The sequence below is a fragment of the Histomonas meleagridis genome (genome assembly GCF_020186115.1).
Source record: "Histomonas meleagridis strain 2922-C6/04-10x chromosome Unknown contig_51, whole genome shotgun sequence".
NCBI lineage: Eukaryota > Parabasalia > Tritrichomonadida > Dientamoebidae > Histomonas > Histomonas meleagridis.
Genome location: NW_027150894.1, coordinates 1,378,641 through 1,391,724, shown reverse-complemented (window position 1 = coordinate 1,391,724; position 13,084 = coordinate 1,378,641). Strand labels below are relative to the sequence as shown.

General features: G+C 29.3%; 3 protein-coding genes across 3 annotated transcripts; 2 read left to right on the top strand and 1 right to left on the bottom strand.

Moving 5' to 3' along the window:
• Nucleotides 1-3,542: 3,542 nt before the first annotated feature.
• Nucleotides 3,543-4,460, bottom strand: GO595_007303 (peptidase T; the record flags this gene model as incomplete). Its single annotated transcript, XM_067920753.1, has 1 exon — nucleotides 3,543-4,460. The coding sequence occupies one exon, from the start codon at nucleotides 4,458-4,460 to the stop codon at nucleotides 3,543-3,545; it is 918 nt and encodes a 305-aa protein (XP_067772822.1).
• Nucleotides 4,461-4,871: 411 nt separating this feature from the next.
• GO595_007302 (uncharacterized protein) lies at nucleotides 4,872-6,014 on the top strand (the record flags this gene model as incomplete). The annotated part of the gene is made up of 1 exon (XM_067920752.1): nucleotides 4,872-6,014. One exon carries the CDS (start codon nucleotides 4,872-4,874, stop codon nucleotides 6,012-6,014), a length of 1,143 nt encoding a protein of 380 aa, XP_067772821.1.
• A 655-nt stretch (nucleotides 6,015-6,669) lies between these two features.
• On the top strand, nucleotides 6,670-8,502 carry GO595_007301 (uncharacterized protein; the record flags this gene model as incomplete). The annotated part of the gene is made up of 1 exon (XM_067920751.1): nucleotides 6,670-8,502. The coding sequence occupies one exon, from the start codon at nucleotides 6,670-6,672 to the stop codon at nucleotides 8,500-8,502; it is 1,833 nt and encodes a 610-aa protein (XP_067772820.1).
• Between the last annotated feature and the right edge of the window lie 4,582 nt (nucleotides 8,503-13,084).

Sequence of the window (13,084 nt, the reverse complement as noted above, 5' to 3'; positions counted from 1 at the left end):
ATACAATCCTTAAAGTGTTCATCAATTGCCAAATTCACACCTTCCAAAGCGTTTAAAATTTGTTCTTTTTCTTTTCCATTTCTTAATTTTAAGTTTAACAAAGGTTGCAACAAAAGTTGTGTTGAATAAGAAGTCAAAGATTTAAAACATAATGAAGTTGCACTTTCTAATTCTTTTCTAACATCAAAAGTAGAAGAAACAATTCTCGACAAACCACTTAAACTATTAAATAGACCGCGTTCGCCACTTAATTTATAGACAGAAGGATCGAATTTTAAAAGTCTCCATAAAAACTCAGATAAAGGTTCAAAATCTATTTCATGTGTAGTGCCAATTATTTGGCAATCGAAGTTTTTTAATTTATCTCTTAGAATTAAATAATGATTTAAAAGGAAAATCGATTTATCAATCGAATCTTCTTTAAACCTTTTCGATTCGATATTTAATGTGTTCAAACAAGATTTCATTAAATTACATGCACACTCATTAAATGTTTCATGAGGTAATGCATAATAAGTTAATGAAAGTAATTGTATAGTTTTATCAACATCAATAGTCTTTTCATTCGATATTAATTCTATTCGAAACATTAATCGTTCTTGTGTTACACTTAAGATATATAAGAAATGATTACGAAGCTTTTCGGAAGCTAAAGGAATTCTTCCGATTTCTTCTTGTAACACATCTCCTTTTAAGACTATACTTATCTCACATAATGTTTGAACATCATTAATTTTTAAGATTAATGAACAACAATTATCACTAAAAAGTTGTCCAATATCACTCACTAAATCACAAAAACATCGGATATATAATGGATGTCCATTAAAATTAAAAAATTCGCGTGATAATTCATATTCTTTCCGTACATATGTTAGGATTTTTGATGCCTGTGATCGTATTTCTTTCGGATCTGTAATGGGAATACTTAAAAATGGCTTAAGCAATGAAATACGTGATTCGCGATATATCGATAACACATCATTAAAACCTGGCGTGCGTTCACTAAGCTCAAATAATCGCTTTGTTAACGGAGCAACGCTCATATATTTGACATAGATGGCGGTTTCGTCGGATTGATGTGAAATGCGTGATGAAAGTCGTGATAGAGTAAGTATTAAATGTTCACGAATAACTTCTACGGACTTGGTTTGTAACATTTGATATTTTACTAGAAACATTTTGGAGTCACGATAGTTCGGATTTGCTTCAAAAAATTGTATGCCGCGCTCAATCTTTTGTAAATTTGTCGGAAAGTCTGGACTTAAAACAGTATAAAGTGGTGACTTAAAATCAAGTGAAATCTTTTCTAAATCATCATAATAACGTAAAATGGAATCTATTGATTTAACAAAAATTGTAAGTCTTTGCTCAGATGCCATTTGTGAATCACATTCACCATGAATAAGTTCAGCATTTGATGCAATTTCACGTCGTTTTTGCTCAGCTGTTTTTAATGTTGTAATACATCGATTGATTTCTTCAATTAATAACGATGTAAATTGAATCATTTCTTCTGTTTTATTAAGTGAAATTGGAATAGCTCTTAATGAAGAATCTTCACAAAGAATTTGTGATAATGAAAAATTATTTTCTGGAATAATTTTTTGCTCTTTTGATGTAACTTTTTTAGGTACTTCTATTTGTTCGGCTAAAGCCCTCCATTCAGGAGAAATATCTTCAACAACATAATTTACTTTCTCCATTAAGAATTTCATGTAACATGTCATATCTTTACGTTAACTCCAACATGAATGGAGGGAAAACATTAAATATTCGGCAAAAAAGTACAGTTTCATCACCAAGAAATCAACTTGCACAAACATGTCCAACTCCACGTCGAATTAAAACAGCAGATGATTCAAATTCATATTATTTTTCATCAACATTAAAACTTCGACCATCACAAGATAGTTGGGATTATTTATCAGAAGCCTCTATAAGGTTTTCAAAGGCGTGTTATTTAGATCAAATTGATGATGATTTTTTAATCCAATTTTCAATCACACAAAAAGTATTTAATAGTTTTATTCAATATTCTCGGCTAATGTTTAATAATCTTATGCCATCAAAATCACCAACGAAAGTTCGACCAACCGCCACTCTTTATCGAATTGCCAGAAATCTATTAAAAGAATTTGACATATTTGTTGAACAATTCCAATACATAAGCTCTCGAAAAACACATCCGCTATTTGATTTATTGTCACAAAAGATGCAACATATATCACAAGTCTTTGCAGAGTTTTCACATTATTTTTCTGAGCCAATTCCACCATTTCCAATCAAAACAGTTAATGGTGCATTAGGACACATTTATCGCATATCAAAGAGTGCATCAGAACTCTCAAAGAATGCATTATTAGATCAAACGCCGCAATTTAACTTTTCTCAATTTCAACAAAAGTTAAGTGACTTCAATTATTCAGTTTCATATTTATTTACTAATGTTATTCCACAAAGTGCGCAACGAATTAATGTAATTTCATCAATAAAACAAGACGTGCAAATACTATGTCGTGATATCGCAAGTATTTTTAATGGTATTCTTCATTTTGATGATTTGTCTAAAGATGTCGAAAATGCGATAAATGATACATATAATTCATTAAATTATTTGTTTAAGGAATTAAATCTTGAAATAGATTTAAGTCAAAAAAATAATATCGACGAAAACGTTGAGAATAATAATGTTAAGTCGAGAGATGCAAATAAAATAGAATTCGAAAGAAATAATGAGGCGTTGGAATTGGTGGACGATTTGAAAGAGAAATTAGATAAAATTGATTCAATGATTGATCAAGCAAGAAATATGTTGAATAAGGGATCTGAAGATATCGCGAAGTAATTTTTATTTGTAAATTTTTTTGTTTTATGTATAAAATGTTATTAATTTTTTTGTGTGTTTATGCAAATAATCTTTTATTCCAATATTTTTACCCAAATGCTTAATTGGCATTTTTTGATTATCTTCTTATTTTCAAAAATAAAGCTTTATTTCTAGGTGCATTGATATCAATAATATGATTAAAATTAAATTAATTAAATAGCATTATCTGATTTTAATGCCAATATATATTTCTAATTCTTTTGAAATAGGATGAAGTAAAAACTAGAGAAAACCATAAAAGATGATCTTTGAACATCACTTTAATAAATAAAAAACATATCCTAATGTCCAGAGATGCAGGGTTGCGATCAATTTCCATGTATCATATGTGGAAATAGATGCAACTTAAATAAACAAAGAGTGCTTTATACTTTTTATTATGTTTATTTTTGTGAAGTTCGTCTTCTTGTTTTTCGCCATTTTGAACTTGACTGATTCTTATAAACAGTTCTTCAGCGCACTTTAAGGGTATCTGACTCATTTCTAACGTTGCTGCCGGCTTAAAACTTTACATGTTTCTCTTCAATATGGAGAGAAGTAACTGTATTTGCTTTTGTTTTTCGTATACGATCAATTTCAATTCAAACACAAAAAACTAATTATGGCTCCATTTCAACTATTATTTTATTCATTCGCGAACTAATTAGGATACTCATTCAAAGTCTCCCAGTTCGCTGACAGATAGACCACTTACTATTGTGCCGTCTTCCTTCAGCATTGCAAAAGGCATATGTACAGTATTATGGTATAATCCATATTCTCCTTTCTTAGTAATCATAATCACTCCTCCTACAGATCTTGGAGTCTTTGCAAATGCTTTGATTGATTCACGAGCTGCTTTCATTGCAGACATATTATTAGAACGTTGTGCAGTTTTTGCAGCAAGAAGTTCGACAAGAATTGATTCACCATAGCCAGTGCAGCTGCAGCAGGCATCCTCATCGTCAGCCCAAACTCCACAACCTGGAAGAGATGAATCACCAACGCGGCCCTTTGGGGAAAATGGTGTACCACCTGTCGAAGTACCTGCAGCAATGTTACCATATGTATCCATTACAACGCATCCAACAGTTCCATGTTCTGGAATAACAAATAAATCAAGTGGATCATGATGACCTTGGCAAGAATCACGAATGTACCTGTTGTAGTGAGTTTCGAACTGTTCATCAGGAAGAAGAGGAATATTGTGTTTTTTGATAAATTGCATGGCACCTTCATCTGTTAAAATTGAGTACTTGGGATCATCAACCATGAGGCGAGCTACTTTAATGGGATTACGAACGCCAGTTATACAAGTAACTGCTCCATATTTCTTATCACCAGTCATAATTCCGGCATCCATTTGGTGTTTACCTTCTTCATTGAAAACAGCACCAATACCAGCATCTGAAACAGGACAATCTTCTAAAACACATATTGTTTCAGCTACAATATCAACAGCTTTGGCACCTGTTTTGGCAACTTCGTAACCTCTTTCAACTGCTTTCTTAACCCATTCTAAGGATTCCTCTTGGAACTGCTTCGGTATTTCCGATGCGCCAAGATGAACAAGAATTTTCGGGCTTGTCATTTGAGTGTGCGGAAATGTGAAGTCGTCATATCGTTTTTTAATTTTACCAATTTGAACGCATCGTTCTAAAATACAATGTAGACCGTTAAATGCCGAACAAAAAGCAATGTCACTTCACTTTAAAGAAAAAAATAAAGATAAATCACTATAACGAACAGTAAATTTTTTGAAAAATAAGGAAGGCACAATTGCATAATAGAAATCTAACAAAATAAATCTTATAAATTTGTGTTTGGAAAAACTTTGTTGTCCAATCTTTGGAGCTTCTTTGTGCAATAAATTTATGACGTTCTTACCGTACGTTAAGCATCACTTCACCATGCATATGTTTGAGTAAACCATTTAAATTTGAAAAGTACAAATTCAGTGGTTTTGATCGTCACAGAGAGACAGAATAAACGTTTTCAATAAATGCTTCGAGGACTTCTCCAAAAAATCCAAGATGCAATTACAATTGAATATGATGATGAAGAAGAAGAGGAAGAAGAGGAGGAAGAAGAAATCTCTGAAGCAGATTTATTAGGTTCTTCATCAATTGAAGAAGAAGAAACTGACTCAATATCAACACCTAAAACTGTCAATAAGCAGCTGTTTCAATATTATGAGGCTATGAAAAAATTATCTAACTTCTTCCCAGGAACCAATTTTTTATCTGATCCTACACAACTTCATCTTTCAATAAACGAGATCAACCAAAACATACAAAATCTCTCCCAAGAGCAGCTCAAGCTAAATTCGCTCTATGATTCTTTTCGTTCTCTTTCAACCCTTGATCAAGAAATATCTCAAATTGAGCAAAAAGTACAACAACTTCAACAAAGCAATGGAAACCTTCAATCTCACATAGCCACCTTAACTGAACTTCTCACCAGCGACCAATTATCACATGTTGATAAAGAATCTGCAAATCGATCTCATGAAATTCTTCAAGAAGAATTCAACTCCAAAGTTCACCTTAATGAAGAACTTCAATCTTCAATTCAACAACTTGAATCCCAGCTTGAAATATCATCACAAAGTAATGAAAATCTTCAACATGAACTAACAGAAGAACGTATACTTTATACCCAACTTCTCAATGAACTCAATCGCTTCGAATCCACCGCAAACGACACCTTTTCTAGCGATTCCGAAATTTCTATTCTCGAAGAACGTTTATCGTGTAACCGTTCCGAATTCGAACGAATCTCAGCATTAAACAAAGAATTGCCGAATGTTGATGACCTCGAAAATGAGCTAGAAGCACTTGTTAATAAATATAATGAAATGTATAATAAGAAAAACGATGAACCGACAAAACAAAAAGAAGAAAATGTAAATAAAGAAGAAGAAGACGAAAGATCGAAACTTTCGGAGTTATTAGTGAAATACTTCAGTGGAGACAAAGAAGTGATAAATGTAATGAAGGAAGAGTTCGGTTGGACTGATGAAGAAATGAATCAGATGAAAGATGAAAACAAAGGAATCTCTGGATTCTTGAGAAAAGGAGCAAAAATGTTCTTTAGGTTTAGAGATTTGTGGACTTCGTGGCTGATATCTGCATCAGAAGAATAGAATTGTTTTTAAATATTGTTTTGTTTATTTTTTGTTAAAAATTTTACATCAAAAAATTAACGCGACACCATTTCTACCAGTACGACCACACCATTAAGCAAACTGAATGTTGTACAAATGATGAAGAACTTGAATTTTATAATTCATAGGTTTACATTGTTTTGAGATAGCTTATTGAATATTTTGTTTATGCATTGTGAAATGAAATAAACGGTCATCCCCTAATAATAAACGTATAGTTGTTACTCAAATGGATCTAAAGCTATTTTCAAATCCTGTCCTTACCAAAATAATTTCTCAAATAAATTCCACCAAACCAGCATCGAATAGAATTCCGCGTGAATGGATTTCTTTACAAAATCAATTAAAAGATGTATTATTAAATAATCCAGAACTTGGAAATGATAATCGGTTAATAATATCACTTGTTAAATTCGTTGCTGGCTTTGAAAATTCGATTGGATTGGAAATTTTAAAATCATGTCATTCAATTGGTGTAGGTCATAAAAATGCTTTATGGTATTCAACAGTTGCAATTCTATTTGAGCACCAACAGAACTTTATTTCTTCACTTGATATATTTGAAACAGCAAAACAACAAAATGTAGAGCCGAATGAATTTCTTCAAAAAGTATACAGTGGATTTATTGAAAGGATGCAAATACGTCTTTCAAGCCAGCCCATTCTTGATCTTGGTGTTTTAGACAATGTAAGTTATGTATTCAATACAACGGGCGTATCCTGTAAATCAATTTTATCAAGGCAACCAGTTCCTCCAAAATATGATTTTCTTGAACTAGTTGATTTTACACCACAAGGCAATGATGAAATTGATTCTCCACTATTCGTACCAAACCAACCCTTTAATGGAGATGTCTCACAGAGAAAATTTGGTTTTGATGACTCTAAGCCAGTCAAATCTGCCTTTCAAAGCAAAAATAATGTTCAAAATGATGAGTATGATTTCTTAAATGCCGCTCCAGCTTCACCAATACTTAAAAACAAAACAAAATTCGATAACTCACCACAGCCAAAGCCAGTGCATAAGGAAAGAACCAAAATTCCATTTGATGATGATTTTGATGATCCTCAACTGCAACCAATACCCAAGAAAAACAGCAAAATTCCATTTAATAATGACATCGATAATCCACAGCCGATTAAATCTGCACTTCAAAATGATGAATATGATTTCTTAAATGCTGCTCCGGCTTCACCAATACTTAAAAACAAAACAAAATTCGATAACTCACCGCAGCCGATGCCCAAAAGATCCAAAAAAATTCCATTTGATGATGACTTTGATAATCCGCTACCAATTAAATCCGCATTTCAAAACAACGAATATGACTTTGCTGACGCTGCTTCAGCTTCGCCAATACTTAAAAACAAAACTTCGTTTAATAACTCGTCGCAAATTAAGAAAAGTCAAAAAACCAAAATTCCATTTGACGATGACTTTGATCAACCGCAGCCGATTAAAAACTCATTCCAAAGTGACGAATATGATTTCCTCAATGCGCCGCCGCCTATGTCCATACTCAAAAGCAAATTACAAAAGAAACCCCAATTTGATAATTATGATAATCCTCAACCAGTTAAATCCTCATTTCAAAACGCTGAATATGATTTTGGTGATGCACCGCCTTCGGCGTCATCAACCTTAAGAAAGAAAAGGGATATTTCAAATGAAGATGATTCATTTTTATCATTACCTAAAAAGAATTCAACACCAAATAACAGAATCGAAGTCGGAAATAGCATAATAATTGACGGCGAAACGTATAATATTATTTCCAAAATTAGCAATTCGTCATATTTATGCGCAAATAATTCGAGCACATTCCATCTTAAGCAAGTTTCACATGAAGTAATTCCATTTATGCCCACAAATCCGCAATATTTTTTGGTTGGTAAACTGATATCAAATAATTTATACATCACCAAATATTGTAAATATGGCACATTTCAACGCGTAATCGAATATTGTCATAATAGACCGCGTGGAACTGACGAACTCATTGCGCATTTTTATCTATTGCAAATGCTTTTCATCATCAAAAATCTTGAAGAGAAATTTTTATCACATGGAAATATTAATATGAACACATTATTAAATAGAATCACAAGTTTGGAACTCACGAAAGAATTTGATATTAATAATCCTTCGTGGATCGAACAAGGAATTATACTCTGTAATTGCGAAAACATTAATAATAACAATGGGAATAATGACAGAGTTAATGTTGCATTGTTATTTCATTACTTTTGTACAAAAATCCAATTAAATAATAACGTCGAAAATTGTCCAAAAAGATGGAACAATGAAATATGGAACAAAACTTTCGATTTCTTGTTGAACGGAAATGGAAACGCGGACGAAATTATAAATTTGATCGCGATAGAATTGGGAAACCCTTCGAAAGGTCTGCAGCTGAGAAGTGCAATGTCGAGAATTAACCTTCATCTGATGGAAAGCCAAAATTAAAACGTTTTACTCTTTTGTGTTTAATAAAATAATAAATTTTCATTTTTAGAAACAGCGATGTTCTTGATGAAGAATTGTGTAAATAAATGAATTACATAATTTATTTCATTTGGTTGTATCACATTATTAAACTTGAATTCACATATATGTTGTCGCAGTTTATAAATGTATAAAGATAACATTTTGCCATTATTGTAATGCATTTAACAAACGTCTTTACATAATAATAACAAATGATGTTTAAGATTAAAATGACATTTATGTATATAATATAATATTTTCATTTATTCTTAGGATTATCCGTTTGTTTGTATAATAGGTTATAAAAATTCGACTTCTTTTGATGATATATGTAATTATGATAACAATGTATTCCTCAAATACATTTTCATCATGCGCTAGTATGAAATGTATTTATTTTTATGGCAAAACAGAGCCAACTCTTGGCAACAATGTATTTTTCAATAAATACAGTTATGGTGATACCAACTTACACAGGCAATGAAACATTTGATACATTACAAGTAGTTAAAGATGCCATATCAAAAGGATGTAATCCAATCTCAACGCTTACATTCACACAAAGTATCACATTTACCAACCCAAATTTATTTACTAAATCACACACATTTATGCAAAGTAATACATATACGAAATCAAATACTTTCTTCACACAAAGTAATATACATGAATATGCAGAAACTTTTTTGAGTTGTACTTCTTCAATTGTTTTAACTTTTTCATATACACAAACATTTTCTTTTTTCACAATTACAAATATAAATACACTTCTTCTTTCTTCGATTGCCTCGACATTTACGTGCATTTATACAAATATTATTTATTATGAATATAATGTAATAATTTATTCAACATATTTCCAATTTTATTCGAATTTTTTTACACTTTTTACTGATGATAATGATATAAATAATAATAAAACAAATATTTACATTAGTGTTGGAGTTGTGATTGCAATAATTGTAGTTGTTTTGTTGTTCTTGTTATCATCTTAGTGCGAAAAAAGAAACAAAATGTTGAACAAAGTTCAGAAAATAGCGAACAAAATGAAACAGAAATAAATAAATACATCGGAACAACATCACTCGAAAACATTGAAGAAGATCCATTTGCAAATGACTTCAAAGAAGAATACACAACCAATAAAAAGTGAAACATATAAAACAAAGTAATTTTTTTTAAATTTTTCTTTTTTCATCAATATATTAATGTAGAAGCATAGTATTTACTTCTTAGTTCTTTGGTGATGAAGTTCAATAAACAAAATTACAAATTAAAATTATCTATCTTTTAGCTTGCGATTATATTGCAGTAACATGATTAAAAAAATTTATTATATTTCCTATCAATTCTTAAACTATTTTATACTGAAGAAATTGAATTTTGAAGTTTGAAATCCGTTGTTATATTGACTCACATGCAATCTTGATCTATGGTGTTTCACTATTTTGATTTTTATCATGTTGCAAATTGCAATAGAATTGAATGAATCATTGGAATTCCAATGATAGTAAACGATGCTCTGAAAATAACGGTTTTTATGCTTTTTTGTATGAATTCGTTTGTTTAAACAATATTTTTGAAATATTTCAATGCAAGGTGTGAATCAACAAATGAACTGTTTTAGAAACGATAGCACAACACAAAGGAGTTCTCCATACAAAAGCAACAGAATATTTCTATAGAAAAGTGGTGCCTTGGTCGGTTAGTTTTACTTTTTGTTCATGGAAGGAGCTAACAATCAATCCACTGAGATGCAAAAGCTAATTGCAATCACTCAAATCATATTTAAATTAAATGAAGAAAATCTTAATGCTTCAGTTGAAGAAACAATGAAACTTATTGAACCCGATTTTATCTATTCATATAATGTTGCCATATCTATATTAGTTTATTCTTCATTTGTTTCAACCAAATGTGTTAGTGACATATATTTCAAATATTTAGAATCACTCCAATCAAAAGAAGAGCAAATAAACAAAGATAATGATAAAGCTAAAATCTTAAAAATATTTTCTAACTATTTAATTTACAAGTCTCCTTATACACAAGAACAACTTTATTTAGTTGAGAAAATGATTAGCAAAGGGATAATTGACGAAAATAAATCTAAATCCATATGCTCATCTTATTTTATACATCGTAACAAAATAAAATCAACTGTATTCAACAGAGATCCTACGCTTACGAAGATCGAAAAAATATTCGATGCAAATATTGAAAAACTTAAAGCAAATGATTGGGAACTTCATAAGAAATTAATTGAAGAAGGACATAATCCGAATGAAATTACAAAGATAATTCGAAATGACGAAATAGAAAAACTTCAAGAAATATCATCACATCCAAATTTTGATTTTAACCAAACAATTGATCCATCACTTTATGAAAGATGTTCATTCATTAATCAAATAAATGTTTCATTAATTGATTATGCAGCATTTTTTGGATCAATAAAATGCTTCAAATATTTGCTTTTGAATGGAGCTAAAACTACAAACGTCGGGAAATATGCCGTTGCAAGTGGAAACATTGAAATAATTAAAATGTGCGAACAAAACAATTGTTCATTTGATGGCGCATGTGAAACAGCAATAAAATTCCACAAAAATGATATCTTTAAATATATTTATAATAATAAAATCGAAAAACTTGATCAAGAAGAACCGAAACAAGTTCCAACAAATCAATTTTCAATGTTTGGAAATAAGTTGCCTGTTTTTGGGTTATTTGGTAATTTTATGAATCAACCAATGAATATACAAAAGAATATGAAGTCTCCTGATGAGATAAGAGCAGAAAAGCTGAAAATATTATGCGAAACTTGTATAAGTAGTGGAAACTATGAAATTTTTTCATTTTTCAATGAAGAAGAAGGAATACATATGGATGATTCTATTATAAAAAATTCATCAAAAGAAGGAAACTTATTATTAGTTAAATATTTACTACGAAATCATCAATTTCCAAAAAATCTTTTAGTCAATTTTTCACAATCGGGTAATATAGAAAGTGTTCAATTTGCTTTAGAACAAAAAGGAATTGATATTAATGTTAAAGATATTTGTTTGTTTTATTTAATATTTATTTTAATAATTTGATATTTCAAAATAATATTTGGAAATTATTTAAATTATTTTGGACAGCACTTATGAGAGCATCTCAAAAAGGTCATACAGAAATAGTTAAATTACTTCTTGAACAAGAAGGAATTGATATTAATGCTAAAGATATTTATTTATTTTATTTAAAATTTATTTTAATAATTTGATATTTCAAAATAATATTTGGAAATTATTTAAATTATTTTATACAGCACTTATTTTTGCATCTAATTACGGTCATATAGAAATCGTTAAATTACTTCTTGAACAAGAAGGAATTGATATTAATGCTAAAGATATTTATTTGTTTTATTTGATATTTATTTTAATAATTTAATATTTCAAAATAATATTCGAAAATTATTTTAATTATTTCAAACAGCACTTATTTTTGCATCTAATTACGGTCATATAGAAATCGTTAAATTACTTCTTGAACAAAAAGGAATTGATATTAATGCTAAAGATATTTATTTGTTTTATTTTATATTTATTTTAATAATTTTCTATTTCAAAATAATATTTGGAAATTATTTAAATTATTTTTTCGGCACTTATTTGGGCATCTTGGAAAGGTCATACAGAAATAGTTTCATTACTTCTTGAACAAGAAGGAATTGATATTAATGCTAAAGATATTTATTTGTTTTATTTAATATTTATTTTAATAATTTTCTATTTCAAAATAATGTTTGGAAATTATTTAAATTATTTGATACAGCACTTACATTAGCATCTTCAAATGGTCATACAGAAATAGTTAAATTACTTCTTGAACAAGAAGGAATTGATACCAATGCTAAAGATATTTATTTGTTTTGTTTAAAATTTATATTAATAATTTAGTATTTCAAAATAATATTTGGAAATTATTTAAATTATTTGAAACAGCACTTATGAATGCATCTTTTAATGGTTGTACAGAAATAGTTAAATTACTTCTTGAACAAGAAGGAATTAATGTACATATAAAAAACGTTTATTTATTTTTATTTGTGTAAATTTTATATATTTGATATATCAAATTAATATTTGGAACATATTTTAATTATTCCTAACAGCGTTCCTTATTGCATGCACTCGTGGTAATATTAATATAATAAAATCATTTCTTGAGAAAGAAATTGATATTAAAACAGTTGATGTTGTATTATAATATTTTTAGTTTCTTTTAATGTTTTTGTGACCAAATATAATTTTTGGAATTTATTAAGTTTTCTTTTTACAGCACTTATTTATGCATGTGCTAAAGGTACACCAATTAATACTGGTTTCATTGAAGATAAAATTTATAAAACATCTGATAAAAAAATTCATTTAAATTTATTAAATTATTAGTTCCAAATTCAAATCAAAATGGTTATGTCGAAATTGTTAAATTACTTCTTGAAAAAGGAGATGATGTTAATAAGAGAGATCTTTATTTGATTTATTTTATATTAATTTTAATAATTTTC